This window comes from Phoxinus phoxinus (assembly GCF_949152265.1).
Source record: "Phoxinus phoxinus genome assembly, chromosome: 7".
NCBI classification, from domain to species: domain Eukaryota; kingdom Metazoa; phylum Chordata; class Actinopteri; order Cypriniformes; family Leuciscidae; genus Phoxinus; species Phoxinus phoxinus.
In genome coordinates this window covers 30,811,120-30,831,459 of record NC_136882.1, presented here as the reverse complement: position 1 = coordinate 30,831,459, position 20,340 = coordinate 30,811,120, and the positions used below count along the sequence as shown (strand labels likewise).

General features: G+C 42.2%; 1 protein-coding gene across 2 annotated transcripts; it reads right to left on the bottom strand.

Annotated features, from left to right (window-relative positions):
• Positions 1-97: 97 nt before the first annotated feature.
• On the bottom strand, positions 98-20,283 carry mcm3ap (minichromosome maintenance complex component 3 associated protein). Of its 2 annotated transcripts, none has more exons than XM_079619163.1 (31): positions 20,188-20,283; positions 18,394-19,906; positions 17,734-17,969; positions 17,542-17,623; positions 16,699-16,846; positions 16,409-16,611; positions 16,162-16,301; positions 15,851-16,048; positions 15,425-15,693; positions 14,295-14,457; positions 14,025-14,185; positions 13,654-13,877; positions 13,296-13,573; positions 13,107-13,207; positions 12,815-12,946; positions 11,479-11,583; positions 7,054-7,206; positions 6,746-6,943; positions 6,571-6,639; positions 6,347-6,481; positions 6,105-6,258; positions 5,026-5,290; positions 4,843-4,940; positions 3,870-4,260; positions 3,025-3,288; positions 2,801-2,930; positions 2,527-2,694; positions 2,288-2,435; positions 2,043-2,188; positions 1,069-1,216; positions 98-613 (listed from the first exon to the last, which is right to left on the bottom strand). In XM_079619163.1, exons 2-31 carry the CDS (start codon positions 19,808-19,810, stop codon positions 446-448), a joined length of 6,492 nt encoding a protein of 2,163 aa, XP_079475289.1. In that variant the 5' UTR covers positions 19,811-19,906; positions 20,188-20,283; the 3' UTR covers positions 98-445. The 2 variants fall into 2 exon arrangements, with proteins under 2 accessions (XP_079475289.1, XP_079475290.1); XM_079619164.1 differs by having other exon boundaries at positions 20,215-20,272.
• Between the last annotated feature and the right edge of the window lie 57 nt (positions 20,284-20,340).

Genomic DNA, 20,340 nt, shown 5'->3' with positions numbered 1-20,340 from the left:
CATGTAATAATTGGTAATTTACCAGCTTCTTGAACAAACATTATGTTATACAGTGTTTCTCAGCATATTTGGGAAATAATTTGAACGAAATGGGCATAAGTTTGATAAAAAAAAACATCTTTATGGTTGTCAAAAATATACATTAAAATACAACAGAATTATTGAAATAAACAAAATACATTAAACTCTCTTATTCAGAAACTGGTAAAGTATGTCTGAAGACAAATATACAAATTCTAAATTAATGTTTAAGTCCATGAAAATACACACTAATTATACTTGATGGATGAGCCGCATGACTTAAGCAAATGTGTTTAATCAAATATATAAAATAAAAACATCAAAAACAAAACTGCTAAGACTAATAAACAGCCAATAAAATACATTTTCATTCAAATTGCAAAGACTGGAAATGCCATTGAGCAGTTGCTGTTATATTGAAACATCAATTCTCTACAATGTCTAAAAGACACTTCAACTTGAGGCCACACACACGTTCCTCCTCTTGCTGACTTGACAACTCTCGTTTCAAGTCCTGCAAACGCTGGAATAAAGATACCGGTCTGCTTTTTCCACTAGGAGATTCAGTCTTCTCAGCAGAATCAACCACTTCCTTCAAATAACAAACAAATACATTTGAATGAAAGCTACTTATTAATTTCATCTTAGTAGTAGTCAGTTTATTTGACCCGCAGGGAAAATAAGCTTGCACCATACTCACACAGATGTTTAACAATCACAGTAGGCTAGGCATATATTAACAATTTAAAGAAAATAAATCAAATTTAAAATAACCAGACCAGCTGATCATCAGTTAACACTAGAAAAATAAGTGAGAGAGTTTGGACCTGTTTTAAATGCATCGGGTAACAATACCATTGGCCAGTAATGGCAGTAACTCAAAAGCATAGGATAAAGAATGCCTCTTATTATTCACAATGATGTTAGTTTTATTCAGCACTCTCTCTTTATATATACGGTACTCTCTATACTTAACGCAATTCCCAACAGTTTACTTGTCATTGTAACTACTTTCATATTAGCAATAGTTATACTGGAATACTGTACCTGTATGTGGATGTTAGCAGCAGGGCGCTTCCTAGAGGAGTTCATGACTAGAGGAGGTGAAGAGAGGAGGGTGGAGGGGAGGAAGAGAGGAAAAGAGGCAGAGGAAAAAGGATCCGCCTCAATCCGACGCTGAATCTGCTCTCCAATTCTAGTAAAAGAAGTTTTTAAAAAATTAATAAAATACACAAAATTCCATAGCGCATGTTTAAGAGGACAATTTAAAAGATGGATGGGGAATAAGGTACAAAAACTCATTTAAATGGCCCCTACTATGATATTTGAAAGGTTCCTAATTTAGATTTAGAGGTCTCTTACAATAGGTTCACTTGGATCCAAACACTTACATTTTTTTAATATACACTGCATCACAACCTCTTTTCTCATAGAGTATGAAATGGTTCGATCGAGGATCCGGTCTCACTATACCCCTTCTCTTCCGTGAGCCTACTTTGCTCTGATTAGTCAGATGACCCAGTCTGTTGTGATGGGTCTTACAGCACGTGTCGGAAATGAAACGCACATTACCATCTCTGAATTTCAGATCCGGAGGCTTCCTCAGCACTTGTAAACAGTGATTCGAACAGTAACCTTGACCTTGTTTTTATCATATCAATACGGACATGAGTCCTCATTCTTTGGAAGAAAAACTGTCTTTTCAACAATACAACAAAAAATCCTTCAGGGCTCAGCTAAAAGTCAAAGTAGACGTTGTTCGCAGGCAGCCAATGTAGACCATAGGCTGGTATTATGTAAATTTGTTTCAAAGTGTTTCGTGCAGTAAGAAAGACAGGAATTACTGACGACTTGTTTCAGTTAGTTCAGAAATTGGTTCTTTCCTTTGGGAGAGATTAACTCCATTTGTCATGCACTTTGATCTTTAAACTAAAATCCAAAAAGAATAATAGGCGCATCTTCTCAAGTGAAGTCTGTGTAAAATTCACTTTATTGCATTGGGAAAAAATATTAAACCTAACCTCTGGCCCTCAGCATTCATCTTTTGAACGGTTGAGAGAGTATGTTGAAGTCGCTCCATTATGGGAGTCTGTGTGCTGTCTGGAGCAAAGCAAAGTCTGTTCATTTTGCTAGGAGATGATATTTTCTCAACCAGGTCAAAGGTTTCCTTTAAAAACACAAAAATAGAGATTTAACGCATTTATAGTGATCATAACTTTTTAAAAGATTAACTCCAGTTGTGACGAAGGCTCTGGTATAACTCTACCTGTGTATGGACAGTGCCAGCAGCAGGACGCTTTCGGGAGGGAGTCATGATCAGAGGCATAGAAAGGTTGGTGGAGGTCAGCGCAAAAGGAAAAGATGAAGGGTGCAAATGATCCGATTCAATTCGATGCTGTATCTGCTCTCCAATCCTACAGATACATGTTAAGGAACGGTTACAGCAGCAGAACCAAGCAAAAAAAGGCAATAGTTAACTGTTATATTAAATTTATTAAAGCTAACCTCTGCCCCTCAGCATTCATATTGCGTATGGAAGAGAGAATCTGTTCAAAGCGTTGTGCTATGGGAATTTGTTCAGTATCATGACCAGAAGGCCATTCCTCTATGTGACTCTGAAACAGCTTCTGCTTGGGGAAATATCTGGCTGCTGTGGTGGACCTGATATTAGACCTATAAGAAAAAAGTTAAAAATTGTGTTTAAATATTTTATTGTAAGGCTGCTATACTATATAAGATTATACCTTGAATAATAAATATGTAAAAGAGTGATAGTTACACTTCTGAGGCATGCTGTTTCTCCTGGTATGTCTGTTTCACAGCCTCTATCCAACTGTCAGGGGGCTGGAAACTCTTCAGGCTGTCTTTGTTAAAATATACATAAATCTCACCATCATCTGTGAGTGCATCTGTGATTAAAACAGTTAAAACATACATTTTAATAACATTGAAAAATGTCCGAAGTTCATAATTTCCATTCTGTTACCAATCTGTTATTCTCACCTTTTGCCACAAGAGGTTCTAAACTCCAGTCCTTCATACGATGCTCTACACACAGGCATATTATATCGTCCCAGGGAATTTCTTGAAAGGATGGTCCAGTCTTCTCATAGTCATCCTCATCTGCACAGCTCGCATGAAAACATTGGTAGTTCACTCTTCTTAGCAGGTTCTCCAGGCGGGACATTAGGATGGGTTGGCTTAAGGGCGAGGTGGGGATCTGGGATACGTACTGGATTATAGAGGTGCACAAATGTGGCCAGGAAGCTGAGTAGTAAGGGAAGAGATTGTTTTAATGCCACCATACAAATCCATAGCATTAAAAGCTTGAAATAATTAAGCTTATTATTTTTTTTGTAGTATCTTATGCTTAATAATTGATAATAACTGAGCAACAATCAGCCTATTAGAATGATTTCTAAAGATTATGTGACACTGAAGACTTGGGAGTAATGGATGCTGAAAATTCAGCTTTGCCACCACAGGAATAAATTACCATATTTAAATATTAAAATATTGAACGCCCTTATAAAGTGAAAACCATATAAAATATTAAAATAGAAAACAGTTATTTTAAATTGTAATACTATTTTACAATAGTACTATTTATTTTTTTACCGTACTTTTTTTTGAGCATAAGAGACATTACTGGTAAAAAGTTTGGAATAAATAAGGTTTCCACTAAAAGCATTCTCCATATCTATGCAAAATATATGAAAAATGTGCCAATTTGTACATGAAATGCATTTTCTGTGTGCGTAGATCATGAAAAACAAAACAAAAACTGGATCTTGAACTTTGAATTTGTTTGGTGTGTGGATTTCCTGTTTTTCATAGTATTCTCATACCATTAACAGGAGGCAGATCCCACTCAGGAAGTTGCCGACTGAGGATGGCTCTCCTCAGCCAGTCCTGGTGTTCAGGCGAGTTCCAGGCCTGGTGAGGAATCAGCTCGCTGTTCTCGGGGAGAGAGAATTCAGGAGGTGGCCAGCACAGACTGGACAGGTGCTCTGACGAAACAACACCTGCCAGAAAACTCAGCACACTGTTACAGAGTTGCACAACAGGCTCCGGGCGCTGAGACGGAAGACCTGCATGTTTCCTGTCTTGCTTGTCTCGTTGTAGTCTGGAGTGGAACTCACGGCACAGGCCTAACTCAACAACCTGCAGCAGGGTCTGAGAGCAGAGGGCTGGGCCAGCGGGAGAGCGGGCGGCAAGCCACCTCACAACAAGACTCATCTGAAGTGGAATGGTTATAAAAAGAATGTGTAAGTACATCATCCATATTTAGTTCAAAAATGCTTAAGTGAGGTTAAACACAAATTAAGGATGCATTAATATGGTAATTTTGCCTGATATGATAATTATTTATATTTTAAACTCGATAACCAATATATCAGCTGATATTATATATATATAACTGCATTTTGATTAATTACAAAAATAGTGCATAAAAGCATCCAGATCTATTCATGCTTCAAATGACACCAGACAACATTAAAAAACGAAAACTGCTTTTTATACAAGCTCTTTAAGAAAATAAATGGAAACTTAAAACACAGCTTTAAAATATAGGCTCCGAGTTAAAATTTTAATTTATTTGTGTTTAAAAATAGGAACGAAATAGACATTTGGCAAAGATCATTTGGCTATAATTTATAAATATAATCGCCCTATTTTGCCTATTGGACTATATAAGGTCACATTTATCGACTGATACTGATAAGATTCACACACACACACACACATCCCTAACAGACATATTTTTAACTATATTTAATGAAATTAACTGTGTATTCTCAACATTTTCTGCAGACCAACCTGCTCTGAGCCTTGCAGGTCAGTGAGGGTTGCTGGAATATGGACAAAGATGTATTCAGAGATGAGGCCATCTTTCACTAACATATTCAACATGAGTGCTGTGAAAGAGAGAATAAAATAATCAGATTGTAGTCTTTAACACCCCTTGTCTATTATACAATGTATTTTCTTTAACAAACTTGCCTTCTTCCAAACCCTGATCGCTGATACCACTGTCTTGGTTGCCAGTAACCACCACAACCAGTGGTAGAGGAGAGTGCCAGCAGCTGGCCTGCTGCACCTGCCTCAGCTGGAGGAGGGCAGAGAGCAGGGTCACATCTTCATCCTCTTCGCCCTGTCCAGCACTGTTAAGAGGGGGAAGCAGCATCAGCAGAGCGTTGGTACCATGGAGCTCCTTCTGTTCCTCCAGCAGGCACTGGTCTTCCGGACTTAGGGGGCCATGACATGCCTGCACAGAGATACAGGGGTTAATCATCTGTCAATGCAGAGACATTTGGACCCCTGGATACAATTCTAATGAGCTTCACAGTGAGCCGGAGAAATTACATTTTAGTAGGTCAAAATCCTTTTTTTTTTTTTTTTTTTACATTCAGTTCCATCGTCAATGTTTTTTTTAATAGGTTCTTGGGTAAATGCCTGAAAAACACAAACTCAAAATGGTCACTTTTATTCTAAGAAATAAAATTCTGTATCAGTAATAGCCCTTGCGATTTTTTGAAAGCTTTTAATTGTCTTGAAAAAGGCAGTTGCTAACAAGTGGCTAATTTTGACTACAGAGGTTTTCAGGAACATTAAACAGCATCACACCAAACAGGTAAACTCATCTATTCACTAGTCTCTTTGTACAGCCTCATTGTGTTTAGTCTTGCAAACTATTTTATTTTTTAAAATAAAGACTAAAAGAGCTTTCGGAAGCTTAGTGATGGGGATATTGAAGTCACTCGACTGTGATGCTTCAAAATTTAGTTGTGTTAATTTGTGAAGATTATCCTGAAAACCATTATATGTAAAAACAATGAATTTTTGTTTGTCACAGAGCTTATTTTCTGCAATATTCTAAAAGTCAATGTAAAAATTTATTTAAATGAGTTTTTGACATGGGAACCAGGGTGATGCTAACTTCCAGGATGGCCTACAAAAATACGTCATCACTGCAGCACTCAATTTCATTTTTAATTTTCCCCCCTGTGGTCCATTTTCTCCTCATTACCTCACTGTAACTGAGTAAATAATGACAGATTTTAATTTCTTCTGAGGCTCACCTTTATAGAAATGTGAACTTCATGAGTCTGTCCCTTAATATTTGTCAGGCTGTGACTGATGCACAACGTTTTTAGTTGCCCTTTAGGTTCTTTCTCAATATCTTCAGATTGATTTCCTCCACCCAATTTAACCTTAAGCCAGTCTGTCAGAATCCTGCATGGAAACAAACATAAATAAAACAAAAGATGTCAGTTATAATTTCACATGTCTTAAGACATTTATCCATCATTTTGTTCTTCACCTGCTGGCAAAGCTGATGTCACTATCGCAGCTGCTTGGCAACAGAAGCGTGGCTTTCCAGAAGACTCTGTCAGGTGCATTAGGGGTGCTTTCTGCCACAAGGGTGGGAAGGTCAAGAGGCATCCATACACGCTCACTGCCAAAGAAGGACAATTAAGCATACAGACAATCACAGTGATCTGCATCCTGCATATCTATGCCAAACTGTATCCCCATTGTACTTACCTCAGTAAGAGATTGTAGTAGTAGGACACTTTCATTTGATGAACTGCTTCTTGTCTCATTTTCAGCAACCTATAATATTAAAGTCAGAACCAGGAACAACCATTTAGACGAATTCAAAACAACAAACAAATCCAAGCAAAATAAAACAACTAGATTGAAATCACCAATAACAGACCTTGTGCAGGAAACTGCCATGTTCCCAGAGTTGCCCAGGTTGACCATCCCCTGAGCCAAAAGGACCAGACAGGGGCTGGAAGGAGCACTGGGGACAAGGGCCTTCAGTTTGAACTGTGGATCTACACAGCCAGGGGCTGCAGGGAAACCACGCATCTGTCTCTTTAGCTGACGACGCACGGCTACCACGTCACGCCACCTAGAGTACACGCACACATCTGTTCTTTAAAGGTTTCTAAAGAAGTGGGATAAAACACACCTCCAATACCTGCTTTATACACATAAAGAGAAATAATTAGCTCCTCAAACCTCTTGATGAACTTGTGGACGCGCCTCAACTCATCATCCAAGATCTCTTGTGCCATCGCAGCCACCTCCTCAGCCATCGTCTCCTCTATTATGCTGTTGCATTCCTCCGCAGAGCAGCGAGCAATACAAGCCGCTTTCACCTCTAAAGCAAGCCTGGAAGAGAAGTACTGCATTACTAACTTTGCAAACGTTTATTTTTGAAGTTCATTAAAACCTGTCAAGACCATGTCCAAGTCATGTTTCACAGTCGAGTAAAGTATCGTAAAAACTTTTGTTGCATTTATTCATTTAGCAGATGCTTTTATCCAAAGTGACAAATGAAGAATACAACAAACGATTAAACTTAAAGGGATAGTTCACCTAAAAATGAAATGTTGTCACCATTTACTCACCCTCATGCTGCTCCAAACCTGTATGACTTTCTTCTGTTAAAAACAAAAGATATTTTGAAGAATGTTGGTAACCAGACGGTTGACGGTAGCCATTGACTTATTTTTTTCTATGGAAGTCAATGGCTACCGTCAACTGTTTGATTACCAAAATTCTTTAAAATATCTTCTTTTGTGTTCAGTAGAAGAAATAAACTTATACAGGTTTGGAAAAACTTAAAGGGATAGTTCACTTTAAAATGAAAAATCTGTCATCATATACGTACTCGGTTACTAACGTAACCTCGGTTCTCTCTAGAAGAGGGAACGAGTATTTGCGTAAGTTACTTAAGCTACGAGTAAAGTCATCTTTTCTCGAGATATGAAGCCAAAAAATTATCCTTAATTTTGTATATATTGTCAATGCGTTGCAGCAGCTGGCAGACCTAGAGTGGGCTAGCTAGCACGCTCATTGGCTGCTCTGCGGCAACTGCAGCAGCCTACCACTGAGCCCTGTGTGACGTCACAGCCCGCCAGAATGGGGGTGGCTTAGCGTATAAAAGGACGGGCTCGGGGGCTGCTTACCTGGTTTTCATCGACTGAAGCGAGATAAGCTCGGAGCGTGAGCACGGCCGGTTACGCAAATACACGTTCCCTCTTCTAGAGAGAACCGAGGTTACGTTAGTAAACGAGTACATTCTCTTACGAGAGGTTCTCTCGTATTTGCGCAAGTTACTTACGCTAAGGGAACCCTTTGTCAACGCCGTGCGTGCCCAGCAGCCACCACATAGGTCCCAGGGGCACACCAGGGGAACATACATTTAGTGGGAGTAAGACTGCCAAATGAGTGGGCCAGCACATATACATAAGCAAACAGTGTCATAAGGCAAGACATACGGAGCGCCGCTGCCGGTCCATACTGAGAAGAGAATAACAATCCTCATAGTACAGCTCAACCAGGGGAGCTGGGATAAACGTGAGAGTAGCCTGCGAATGAACAAAATCAGGATAGCACATACTCATAAGTTAGACTGATAAAAGTCTAGCCTGCAAGGCAGGGACTTCTAGGTTATAGAACCTGACAAACGTAGAGGGGGAGGCCCAGCCTGCCGCCATAAAAATCTCGTGAATAGAAATCCTTTGAGTATAGAAATAGAAATAGCTTTGAGTATGCGCACGAAGGGGTCACGAGCTTTGAGTATGCGCACGAAGGGGTCACGAGCTTTGAGTATGCGCACGAAGGGGTCACGAGCTTTGAGTATGCGCACGAAGGGGTCACGAGCTTTGAGTATGCGCACGAAGGGGTCACGAGCTTTGAGTATGCGCACGAAGGGGTCACGAGCTTTGAGTATGCGCACGAAGGGGTCACGCGCGCTGGGGGGGTATGGTACGGCCATTTGATTGACGAACTTACTGTCCAATGATTCTAGGTGGTCTTGGAAATAATTGGCTGTTTTTCGAGTCCTGCCCATTCCACAGATGATTAAATTGCTTAATTTTCATTTCAGTGCTTTTAACTCTGTGGCTGTAAGTGGGTTAGGAATAGGATTTCAATTGATTTTGAAAAAATTTACAAAAAAGAGAATCACATACCCCACCAGGGAACTGACAGAGCGGGAAACTTTGATGGTGGTCCGGCCGCAGCGGGACTCAACCACCTTCTCCTCCTTGCGGCCGCTAGGAGGACTTCGCGGGCTCAGGTTTCAGCACAATCCTCGGCCGAGGTCTCCGTGGGGGAGGCGGCCCGTGGCGGCTTGACGAGCGCGATCTGTGGCGAGCTCCCCGGCGTAGTTGCGAAGGCGGGGGAGGTTGCTGGGTAGAGCTTCGTGCAGGAGGCTGCTTGTGAGAGCGGCCTGCAGCGGAGCTAGAGCGTCGAGGCAGGAAAAGTTTCATGGCCTGCGTGGTTTTCTGAACCTCAGAAAAGCGGTCGACGATCCCGTTCACAGCGGGGCCGAAGAGGCCGGAAGGAGAGAGGGGGGCGTTCAGAAATATGGCCCGCTCCGACTCCGTCATATCTGCGAGTGTTAGCCACAGGTGCCTCTCCGTCACGGTGAGCAAAGCCATACATCTCCCGATAGCCTGGGCCGCGGATTTAGTGGCGCGAAGGGAAAGGTCCGTCGCGCTCCTCAAATCCGTGATGGCAGCCTGGTCTGGTCCTTTCTCGTCCCACTCACGGAGGAGATCGGCCTGGAAAATCTGAAGGACTGCCATGGAATGCAGAGCGGAAGCAGCCTGTCCAGCAGCGGAGAAAGCACGGCCGACGAGAGCTGATGTGGCCCGGCATGCTTTAGACGGGAGGGCAGCCTTTGCACGCCATCCAGCAGAGGGTTGACAAAGGTGCGCAGCTACCGCCTCTTCCACAGGGGGAATGGATTTGTACCCCTTCTCACTGGCGCCGTCCACTTGGGAGAGCGTTAAGGAGACAGAGAAGTGAAGTCTCGCGGAGAAAGGTGCGTTCCACGACTTTGCAAGCTCGTTGTGGAGCTCTGGCAGGAAGGGTGCTGACCTAGAGGCAGGCGCGAGGCGGCGGCTAGGCAGAAAACACCCGTCGAGCCTGTTGGGCGCGGGCTCCTTAGGCTGGGACCACTCGAGGCCGAGTTGGTCGACGGCCTTGGTGAGGAGGCGAAGTAGTTCAGCGTCCACGCTGGCCCGCGTCCTTCCGGACTCCTGGAGTGAAGGGGCGGGGTCCGTAATGTTAGATCCGGACCAGTCTTCACTTCCCGAAGCCAGGAGGGAACAGCTGTCATCTGCGGGGACTACTTCCGCTTCATCCCCCGAGGCGGCAACAGTGAGGGTGGTGGCCGGCATCTGTGCATCCGTGAGGGAGAGCTGAAAAGGTGATAACGAGGTTAGAGGGGAATTACCCGGCGAGCACTTGTAGGCCGCAGTGGGCTCCGCTGGTCTCTGGAAACGACGCTTCTTCCTGCGCGGTCCAGCAGAGGCAGGCGGAGGTGCAGCTTCAGCGTCGAACATGTCGAGTCGAGCCCGCAGGGTCGACATGGTCATGTCCTCGCAGTGGAAGCAGCCGCCCGAAGACAGGGCGAGGGCTGCGTGGTCTCGGCCCAGGCAGAGAACGCAGATATCGTGGCGGTCTACGTCGCTGAGCGGGGCTCGGCAAGAGCCACAGGAAATACGAGGCATTTTGAAAAAAACACCTCGCGCTCTTTTAGAGTGTGTGTTGCAGCGGCGAGCACACACAAAAGGATACGACGCCGGATAGCGTGGCAGGCACGGCTGGCTGAAGGCGGCGAAGAAATCGTCCGGCTTCCTCAGACGCTGTCCTCTGCTTGCCCTGTCGCTTGTTTCAACGGTGTCAGCTTCTCTCAAGGATCCAGCGATGAGAAGAGCTTCGCTGAAGAGATGAAAATCAGGTAAGCAGCCCCCTAGCCCGTCCTTTTAGATGCTAAGCCACCCCCATTCTGGCGGGCTGTGACGCGTGAGGGCGCGAAGCCACGCGGGGCTCAGTGGTAGGCTGCTGCAGTTGCCGCAGAGCAGCCAATGAGCGCGCTAGCTAGCCCGCTCTAGGTCTGCCAGCTGCTGCAACACGTTGACAATATATACAAAATTAAGTATAATTTTTTGGCTTCATATCTCGAGAAAAGATTACTTTATCCGTAGCGCAAGTAACTTAAGTAACTCGTAAATACGAGAGAACCTCTTGTAAGAAAACTCTCAAGTTGTTTCAAACCTGTATGAATTTCTTTCTTCTGCTGAACACAAAGGAAGATATTTTGAAGAATGTCAGTAACCAAACAGTTAACTGGTCCCATTGACTTCCATAGTAGGAAAAAAAAAAACGGTTTGGTTACTGACATTTTTCAAAATATCTTCCTTTGTGTTCAGCAGAAGAAAGAAATTCATACAGGTTTGAAAAAACTTTAGGGTGAGTATATAATGAGAGAATTTTAATTTTAAAGTGAACTATCCCTTTAAGGGTAAGTGATTACAATATTTTTGATTGAACTATCCCTTTAAGAAGACAACAACATGAAAAAGCCAAAGGTGACTGACAATAGCCAGGAAAACCTGTGTGAAATGATTATGTAGGATGACATACCTTATTTCAGCCTCAGCAGTCGCTCTAATGCTCTCTGTTAGCACCTCGTCGCTGATCTTAAGACACATCTCACCACTGAACTGCTCAAGAAAGGCTTCCTTCTGCCTAAAATCAAACAAAATGAAAGAAGAGAAGGAAACTTAAAGGGTAACTAAACACTAAACCAACTTTTTTTAGTTCATGATCTGCAAAAATGGAGCTTCATAAATGCTGTTCATTGATTCGAGTACTTTTTTTAACATTTGAGTATAAAGTGTTTTAATTTTCAAATATATGGTGTAAAAACGTCTGAGTGCTGCCCTCTTCAGGTTAAACGGAATCTCCTGAAGTAGGGGTACTCTCTGACGTAGGGGTACTCTGTGACAGTACTCTGTCACGCCCCTGGCAGCCCCTGGTATAAAAGCATCTGGTTCCGTCAAAACCACTGTAGCTAGTCAGGAGTTGGAAATTGGAATTACGAGTATTGAAAACGATCAGGATAGCGTATTTTAGCATCTAGTTAGCATAGCATTTATATAGTTATTTAGATTATTTCGTGTAGCCTAGGTAGTTATTTAGCATAGTTGTTAGTGTTGTTAGAAGCATAGTTAGTTAGTAGCATAGTATTGCATCAGTTAGGATAGTGTAGATTTTTAGCATTAGCTTTATCTGTATTTAGTATAGTGGTTAGGATGGTACGTAGGTGTAGTGTTGCCGGTTGCAACAGCACTGCATAACTTTCCACCAGACTTGGAAATTAGGCGCCAGTGTTTACATGCACTTGTGTGCCAAACGCGGCTCTTCCTGCATGGACTCCACAACCGCCGGCGCGTTTTGCTGGATTTTTTTTTTCACATAGCGGCAAAATATGCTTAACGTAGGTCAATAGTAATAATAATCCACTCAGATACTGGACCCATTCTCTCTTGCGCGGCTGCTTCGCTAGCATATGCCGATCGCGATGCGGGAGTTAATGCGATGCTACACCGCAGTTTGAGCTAGCGGCTCGATTTGATATGGTTTTAGCTCTGTGTCCACAGACAATTCCTCCACTTCAGGGGAAGGTGGGGGAGAAAAGTCCTCGACTTTAAATGACCGCTCTATTGCAAAGCTACTTGCGTCACTCCAGTCACTCTCCATCTTAGCGAGTCTGACAGCAGCTGTCAATCACTGCGTCACTGCGGGTCTGTCAATCACCCTCTCAGCCCCGCCCTCAGTTCGTCCGTTGGGCTCTGCCCACTTTCCAGCATTTTTCAAATATTGCCAGTGGGTGGAGTCAGGCTCTGACCAGGGGTTTAGTTACCCTTTAAACACAAGCATGGTATTAAATCAGGAATGTAGAGAGTCTTTCACACACCTGGCTTCTTCCTTCTTGCGTTTCTCTTCTGCAATTCTCTCCCTCTCAGCTCTGATCTCTGATGTGGACAGTTCACTCAGCAGCTGATGTAAGACTTCACTGACAACCGTTTCCAGCTCACTGTCACTTGCACTGCAGGACACATGTGAGCAGATACATTAAAAAAAAGTTTGTTTTGTGACAAAAAGAGACTTTGGGCTAAAGGGAAGTGAAATCTTCTGGCTGAAAAATAGTTTAATTTTCACCCTCAAGAATTTTAAACCTGTAGGTCAATAAAGGAAAGAGTTCCTACCCGAGGGCTACAGACACATATTCAGCAGCTGCACGGGTTACATTAGAGACTTCGGCCTCCACTACCTCATGAAGCACCGCATCCACCTCTGCCATGATATCCTGCCAGAGATAATTGTATCATCAGTGAGCTTATGTAGCACAATGTAGGACTGCTGCACTTTGTGGTTAAGATTGAAAAGTGTCTTACTTCATCTGTGAAGGCTGGCTCTGGTTTGGGTGGAGGAGATGGAGGTCGGACTGGTGGTGGGGCTAATATGGGTTGGAAAACTATCTGTCTCACCCCAGGCAGAGTGGGTTCTGCTGTTTGGGACTTCTCTCCAATTTCCTCCATATAGTCAGGTTTTACAGGCTCGGTCATGCCAGGGACATCCATTAACAGCCGTGTTTCAACCAGAAGCCTTGTTTTCACCTGAGGCCTGGAGTCAGGCTCCACCACAGGCTTCAACTCCTGCCTCGGTGGATGAACTGCCAAAACCAAAATATCTTGTAAAGAAAAGCACATTCTAATTTTTGCTAATGAAGTAAGAACTGAAGTGCATTCACACCTTTCAGGGCAGCTGGTGGAGCCTCTGAAGATAGACGATCTCCAGTGTACTTGCTGTTGGAGTCAAAGCTGCAAACAGGATTGTGCTGAAGCGGGTTAGGCAGCAATCCACCGTTCACCACCTCGCCAATCAGAACAGTTCTCTTCCTCTCAATAGCAACAGACTTGCTCTGCGGCAGGGAGAAATCCGGCTCCTGATAGGCTGTCCGACTAAGTTCTACCATGCTGGATGATAAACAAAAGAAGTTATTAATTTTCAAGGATTCTCCATCTCCAAAATGACATTGGATACAATTGCATAGAGAAAGGATCTAACATTGTACAAGATGTTTTGCAAAAATCAAGACAACAGAGAATATAAGTAGAACATACCCATCATTGATATTAAGGCCATACTGTTGAATAAAGTCTGTGGCTTCAGTGGCATTGCGGAACATGAGCATTCTGACAAAGTCCTCGACTGGGAAAATGGTGGATCTCTGGGACCCAACAGTAAAGGCCACATTGAGGATTTTCAGTGCCTTGCTTCTCACCTAAACAAACAGAGACAAAAATAGTTCTTAAGAAACTTAAGTGTAATGAATGACAAAGTACTTGATAAACACTGGCTACTGAACTACCCTCTGGGTAAGATGCATTTACCTGATTGAAGTATCTGTGAAGTATGCAGCTGCTCAAATAGGAAGCTGCACTCACAAGTTTAAAGAACCGGACAAAGTTATTGCTGTTGAGTGCTGCAAAGGCCTGCACAGCAAAATCCACCTCTGGAGACTCCCGTACCTCTTTGCGAAACTGCTGCACCTCACTGGATTGACACAAAACAAATCCATTTATATTATTTATATCAGTGCAAGGAATTCCTGATTGGTACTCTTCAGCAAATATCTGTATCAGAACCATTCTGTGCTGTCATTGGTTGCCAGATTATTTCCCTCTTCGATGTGCTCACTAACCTAAGAGTCAAATTCATTTATTTTCTGATCATATAAAAAAAATGGCAAGACATTAAGGATAATACATTTATATTTCGGTATTTGACAGGCACTTATCCAAAGCAACTTTTATTACATATATCTCGGTTTCACAGACCAGGCTTATGCCTAGTCCCAGACTAAAATACATGTTTGAGCTGTTTTAACTGAAAGCCACTTGCACTGACATATCTTAAAATACGTTAGTGCCATTGTTTTGTCCAAGATGCACACCAGGCAGCTCCTATCTCTTTGAATGGGGAAATATCAAATTCTCCAAAACTGTTCGCCAACGCCAGGCTTACAATTAAATTTCATATTTGAAATCACCAATGAAATAACAACTATCTCATAAATTCTGTTTTTTTAAACCCTCGAATCATGACAAAAAACAGAGATTTTCAGGCTGGACCAAGCTAATGCAGACACCCAGTCCTAAGCGTGCATCTCAGAACACTGACTGTTTCTATGGGAACCGGAGCTTCAAATGCAAACAGCAGTGACACGATGACTTTTACCAATCGGCAATTGGCTCTTATTTAGAAGACGAGACTTATTCCGCCATATTGCGTGTTGCACTTTCTCCCATTCATAGTAATATGAGTGCACTGTCTTTCTATATATCAAGTCTTTGGGTACACATTTGATCAGTTCATAATTCAAACCCATGGCCTTGACATTGTTATCATCATGCTCTACTGTTTGAGCAAATGGGATGCCTTAACCAATTTTCCAAATTCAAAATAGTTTTATGATTAGCGTTACTGCAAAAAAACTAAAAAGCAAGGTGAGGCGCATTACCGAAGAATATCTCCATCATTGAGCTTAAGCAACACGTTGTATTGGCGGAACTCCGCCTCATTGGAGCAGTACACCTCCTTGGTGGCTAAGTCTTGATACATCTCTTTCAGACTCTGCAGGCATTTTGTCATATTCTCATTGTTGATCTTAGCATCAAAAGACATCATGGGTTCCTGGCAGAGGTGATGGGCGCAGTGAATGTGGAAACGGGTACATTTCTCGATGAGCAGTACTGTTACTGGATCACATAGATGCTGCTGGGTAATGTCCTACAAAAGACGTTTAAAAAATAGGCCAAGTTGTAAAAAACACAATGGCGACATAATATTCACATTAACACACATTCAATATTTTTTAAATCAATCAGTTTAATTATTTTTAAATAATAACATCAGTAGAAATAAGACTAAAAGTTGTTATGCCCACCTTTCGAATGCCTCTTGTTCTGTTCCAGACAAAGTCATACCAGTCACGGTAATTGTCCTCACCATGGTCCATAATCTGAGTCACCAAGTAGTCCATAGTCATGCTTAGCACAGGAAGTGGTCTAAGCTCATGAGAGAGAGGTTCTTCCTGATCGGCCGAAGACCTGCTATATTCTTTGATGGCAGCAAAATGATCCACCTAAGCAGATTTAGTCAAATAACTCAAAGGTAACCAATGGCAAAGGCATTTTGACATAATATTGAACCTTAGCCAAGAACTTCAAATCATTATTGAACTGTATTAACACAAACCTTTTCTGTATCTGGAACAACCTCAAAGATGCTCAGCTGGTTACGGGTTTCTCTCATATACCGTTCCTTCTCTGGGCACATATCAGGGCATGTTCCCACAAAGACTTTAGACAAATCCAGGTCTGTTCTTTTGGGCCGAGCTTCAGAGACAAAAAAGACCATTATTACCCAATAATTTATATTCTAAAACAAACAATATAAATAATATTATATTACAATAAGTTCAGTACAATATGGTATCAGAGACCTTGCCGTAAAATCTTATCTCTCTGCTCTAGGAGGCGGTATCTCTCCTCTGCAGTTTCAGCCACCTGACCGATGAGAGGCTGCAGTACTAAGGGCAGGTTACTAATAGGCAGTTCTACGCTCCGCTCCTCTGAGACCAACTCCAGTGGTGCCTCAATTTCAAACTGGAGTGTCTTAGCAACAGATGATTTTTTGATCGGAGAGCTTTAACAGAAAAAACACAGCAATAAATAATCAGGCCAAATAACCATCATGCAAAGGGATTGTTTGATCTTACATGTCTTAAATTACCCTTTAGTAAGAGAGCTAGAAATGCTGATGGGCAGTGCTCTGGGAAGAGGCTTGCGACTGGGGGAGGACTGCAACAAATCAGCCCCAGACTCTGAGTCCCCCGTGAAATCTTTGACCTCTAAAGGCCTAGCAGCTTTTTCACCAGGACCTGTAAATGACAAGCACTTTATGAGCATTACAGTATGAAAGAGAAAGTTCACAGCATTGTTTAATACAGGCAAATCTTAGGCATAAATTTGTGCAAACAATTCATATTGTAATTGCGATTTTAAGAAAAGTTAACATTACTGTTTCTGCTTAGATTAAAGGCTAAAAGAACACATTAAAACCAGGCATAAAAATTACATTTAAAAAGCAGATCACATGTTTGACGTCACCAACAGGACAGGTTTTCATATGCTTCAATCCACAGCTAAAAAAAAGAGTCCTAATTTTCTGTGATTTGTATTGGAACTTGTAGTAGCCAAAAAATTAAAACGTGAAACGATGAACTTGAGCTGAAATGAGTTTGATTGAGGAATATTTGAATCAATTCTTAATTTCTTTCTACATTTTATTTTCTTTAAAAAAAAAAAAAGTTAGTAGATAGTTAATGCATCTTGCAGTGTTATTTCTTTATATCATATTTTCGACAATGTTTTAATTAATATTAAATAAACATTTTCATCTTGCTTTCATTATATTGATAAAAAAACCTCAATTTAATCAGTTATTTTGTGGATGACATTAACACCGCACTTTAGCAACATTTCCCAGTTTAAACATTCCCACAAGGCCAAACCACAATTTTGATTAATTTCACAGTCCTACACAATAAATCTTCTAAATAGTACTGTTACTCACTCTGTTTCTTTCTTTGCCAAAATATCTGAATTTCATTCCTCTGGAACAGCTTTCCTTTCTTTTTGGCTTTGGCTGCAGATGCCTGAAGGCAAGTAAGAGTTCACTTAATTAAACCACAAACACATTCATTAAATGTAACTACTTTTCTGGCAATGAGGATTTTGTACCATGTATTTAACTAGTCACACTCACATGATCATGGAAATGCACAATGGCCAGATGTTTCGAAGGCCTGCAATACACCTTAAGCACTTTCCCAAAGTGCCCAAAATGCTCTGTTACGAGTTCCTTCCTGTTGAGTTTGGGTGGGATGCCTTTGCACTGTATAACAGTGGCATCGGTAGGAGAGAGACCAGCCAAACTATCTGTGCTCTCCTTTCGAGCAGCACGTCTACCTGAAGTGAGTGTCAGTGATTCAGGCTTGAGCGCTACAAAGACAAGTGATCATAAAAATGTTAGCAAGAAAACAAATGTCAAAATAGTTTAGTATACAAATATACTAAAAAGATATAATAATCGGTACCGTATGAGCCCTTTTTTTATTTATCAGCATCAGACGATATAGGATATTTAATTGTTTTACATTTAGATGATCTATATATTATATAAATGTAAAAAATATTTTAAAAATGTAATCTCTAAATGAATATCCATTTTCCATACTGTGCATTTTATTGTTGTGATGTCTAAGTTTAAGTCTTGTGTTTTTTTATTTTGTCAGAAAAAAAATAGTACAGAATTTTAATATCCGCCAATAATATGAAAATAAATAATTAGCACCTCATATAGAATTTTAATATTAGTGTGTGAACCTTAAAAAAAAAACATCACAAGAAAAGAAATGTATCTTACAAACTTCCTCTGCTTTTTTCAAAACTGTTGGAGCCTGATATCTCAGAGGTGTAGTGGCCATATCACTAGCTGGACCAGGTGGATCTGGTCTTTCTGGAGGATGATCTTCTCTCTTGACTGGGCTGACTTTGGATCTCAGTAGCCCAGCCCCAGACATCACATTGCGAAAAAGCCCCGCAGATGGGCCACGGCTTCCTCGCTGTGGCCGTTTAGCAGGTGGTCTTGGGCCTTCTGCTCCAATTTCACTACTATCACTTTTAGCTGGATTTGGGTCTACCATCTCCTCTTTACGCTTTATGCCGAAACTCACAAAAGCCGTTTCTCCTCCACTGCTCTGCAAATCTCCTGCTCTATCCTCCGTTCTTTGTGGGGCTTCAGTTTTTGGGACCCCAAATCCAAAGGATCCAATGCCAGTACCACCAAATGCAGGTACTTTGGTATCTGACTGTGGCTGAAGGGTCTGCGATGTGAAGCTGAAGGTGGAGGGAGTCGTGGGCTGTGAAGCAGGCGTACTACTGCTGGAAGGGTTAGCAGGTTGAGAGAAGGTGAACTGAATGTTGCTGCCACCACTGAGCGTCTCCTTTTGTAAAAAATTAGCATTAGAACGTGAGACAGAAGGTGCTGCTGCTGGCTGTGAGAAGCTGAAGCCCAGAGCGCTTGGCTTTACGCATGAGAACAACGAAGCACCAGAGGAATTGCCCATAGAACTAGTTACGGCCTTGGATGATCCAATAATTTCAGAGGCTGAAGACAGATTTGAACTGGGAGGTTCTGGGCTGACGCTGAAAATAGGTTTGAAAACAGATTCATTGGGTGGCTTGAAAGTAAACTGGTTTCCACTAGGGGGATTATCAGTCCTACCCCCTATTGAGGAGCTTGAGGAGGATGTTGCGGTGGGTCCAGAGAGGGCAGAAAGCTGACCGAAACTGGGCTGGTTGGTAACAGTGCTGCTGAAGCTGGGAGAAGATTGGGAGACGCTTGAGGATAGACCAAACGCAGAAGGCTGACCGAAAGCTGAGCTCTGATCAAAAGCAGACAGCGGATTCTGTCCTGTAGCTTGAGCATATGATGGTGGTGGTGGTTGTCCATATCCAAGCGTGCCTTGACCCAAACTAGGCTGCCCAAAGGCTGGGGCTGGAGCTGGAGCTGGGGCTGTTCCCAAAAAGGAGAACGATGATGGCTGCACGGATCCTTGAGATAACCCACCGCCCTGGCCAAAAGTAGGTGTTTGGCCAAAGACAGATGGCTGTTGTGTTGACTGGCCAAAAGCTGGCTGACTAAAAGCTGAGGGTTGTCCAAAGCCAACACCCTGTGCTGGGTTCTGCTGGGCAAAGGACTGAAATAGGTTTCCAGACTGATTAGTGTTGTTCGATGCCTGAAAGGCAGTTTGTGGTTGACCAAAGATGTTTGGATTCATGATGGATGAAGCAGGAACAGCAACTGTTAAGATTTACTGATGTGATCCTGAGCAAATCGTCTGCTGGTCATGACCAACGTAACGTTACTCCGAATCCTGTAAAACAAAGTGAGAAAACAGTTAACGTTACCCGTGGGCCGTGGCTTAGTTGATTTAAACCCAAATATAGAACGTATTTAACATAAATATCTGTATAATGTGCAAACCGTGTTAAGAGTTCAAAGGAAAATAAGCCCGTGTGTTTTTATCTGAGTACTGAAGGCTGAGCACGTTTTACTTTGCAAACTCACAAAATTAACTAAAGTATTAATAATATTTGTATGCATTTCATATCTCTACATTATATATATAAAATATAAAGAAGATATTAAACCCACTCGAAAAGGAATAATATCTGCAAATACTTTAGCGCTGTTAGTGTTCTCGTCGAACTCGTCTCGGACAGGATGTTTATTTCTCTTCTTCGTGTACAGCCGCGTCGATGCAAAGATCGTCTAGGCGATTGCGGCCTCTACAGGCAGGAAAGAGCA

Excerpts from the sequence above, each read along its gene's own strand:
- mcm3ap (XM_079619163.1), bottom strand. The coding sequence starts at position 19,810 with ATGAATCCAAACATCTTTGGTCAACCACAAACTGCCTTTCAGGCATCG. Across the intron at positions 11,584-12,814 it reads CGCAAGAAGGAAGAAGCCAG|GCAGAAGGAAGCCTTTCTTG; the intron begins GTGTGTGAAAGA and ends GTTTGATTTTAG. Across the intron at positions 7,207-11,478 it reads ACTGCTGAGGCTGAAATAAG|GCTTGCTTTAGAGGTGAAAG; the intron begins GTATGTCATCCT and ends CTTCTCTTCCAG.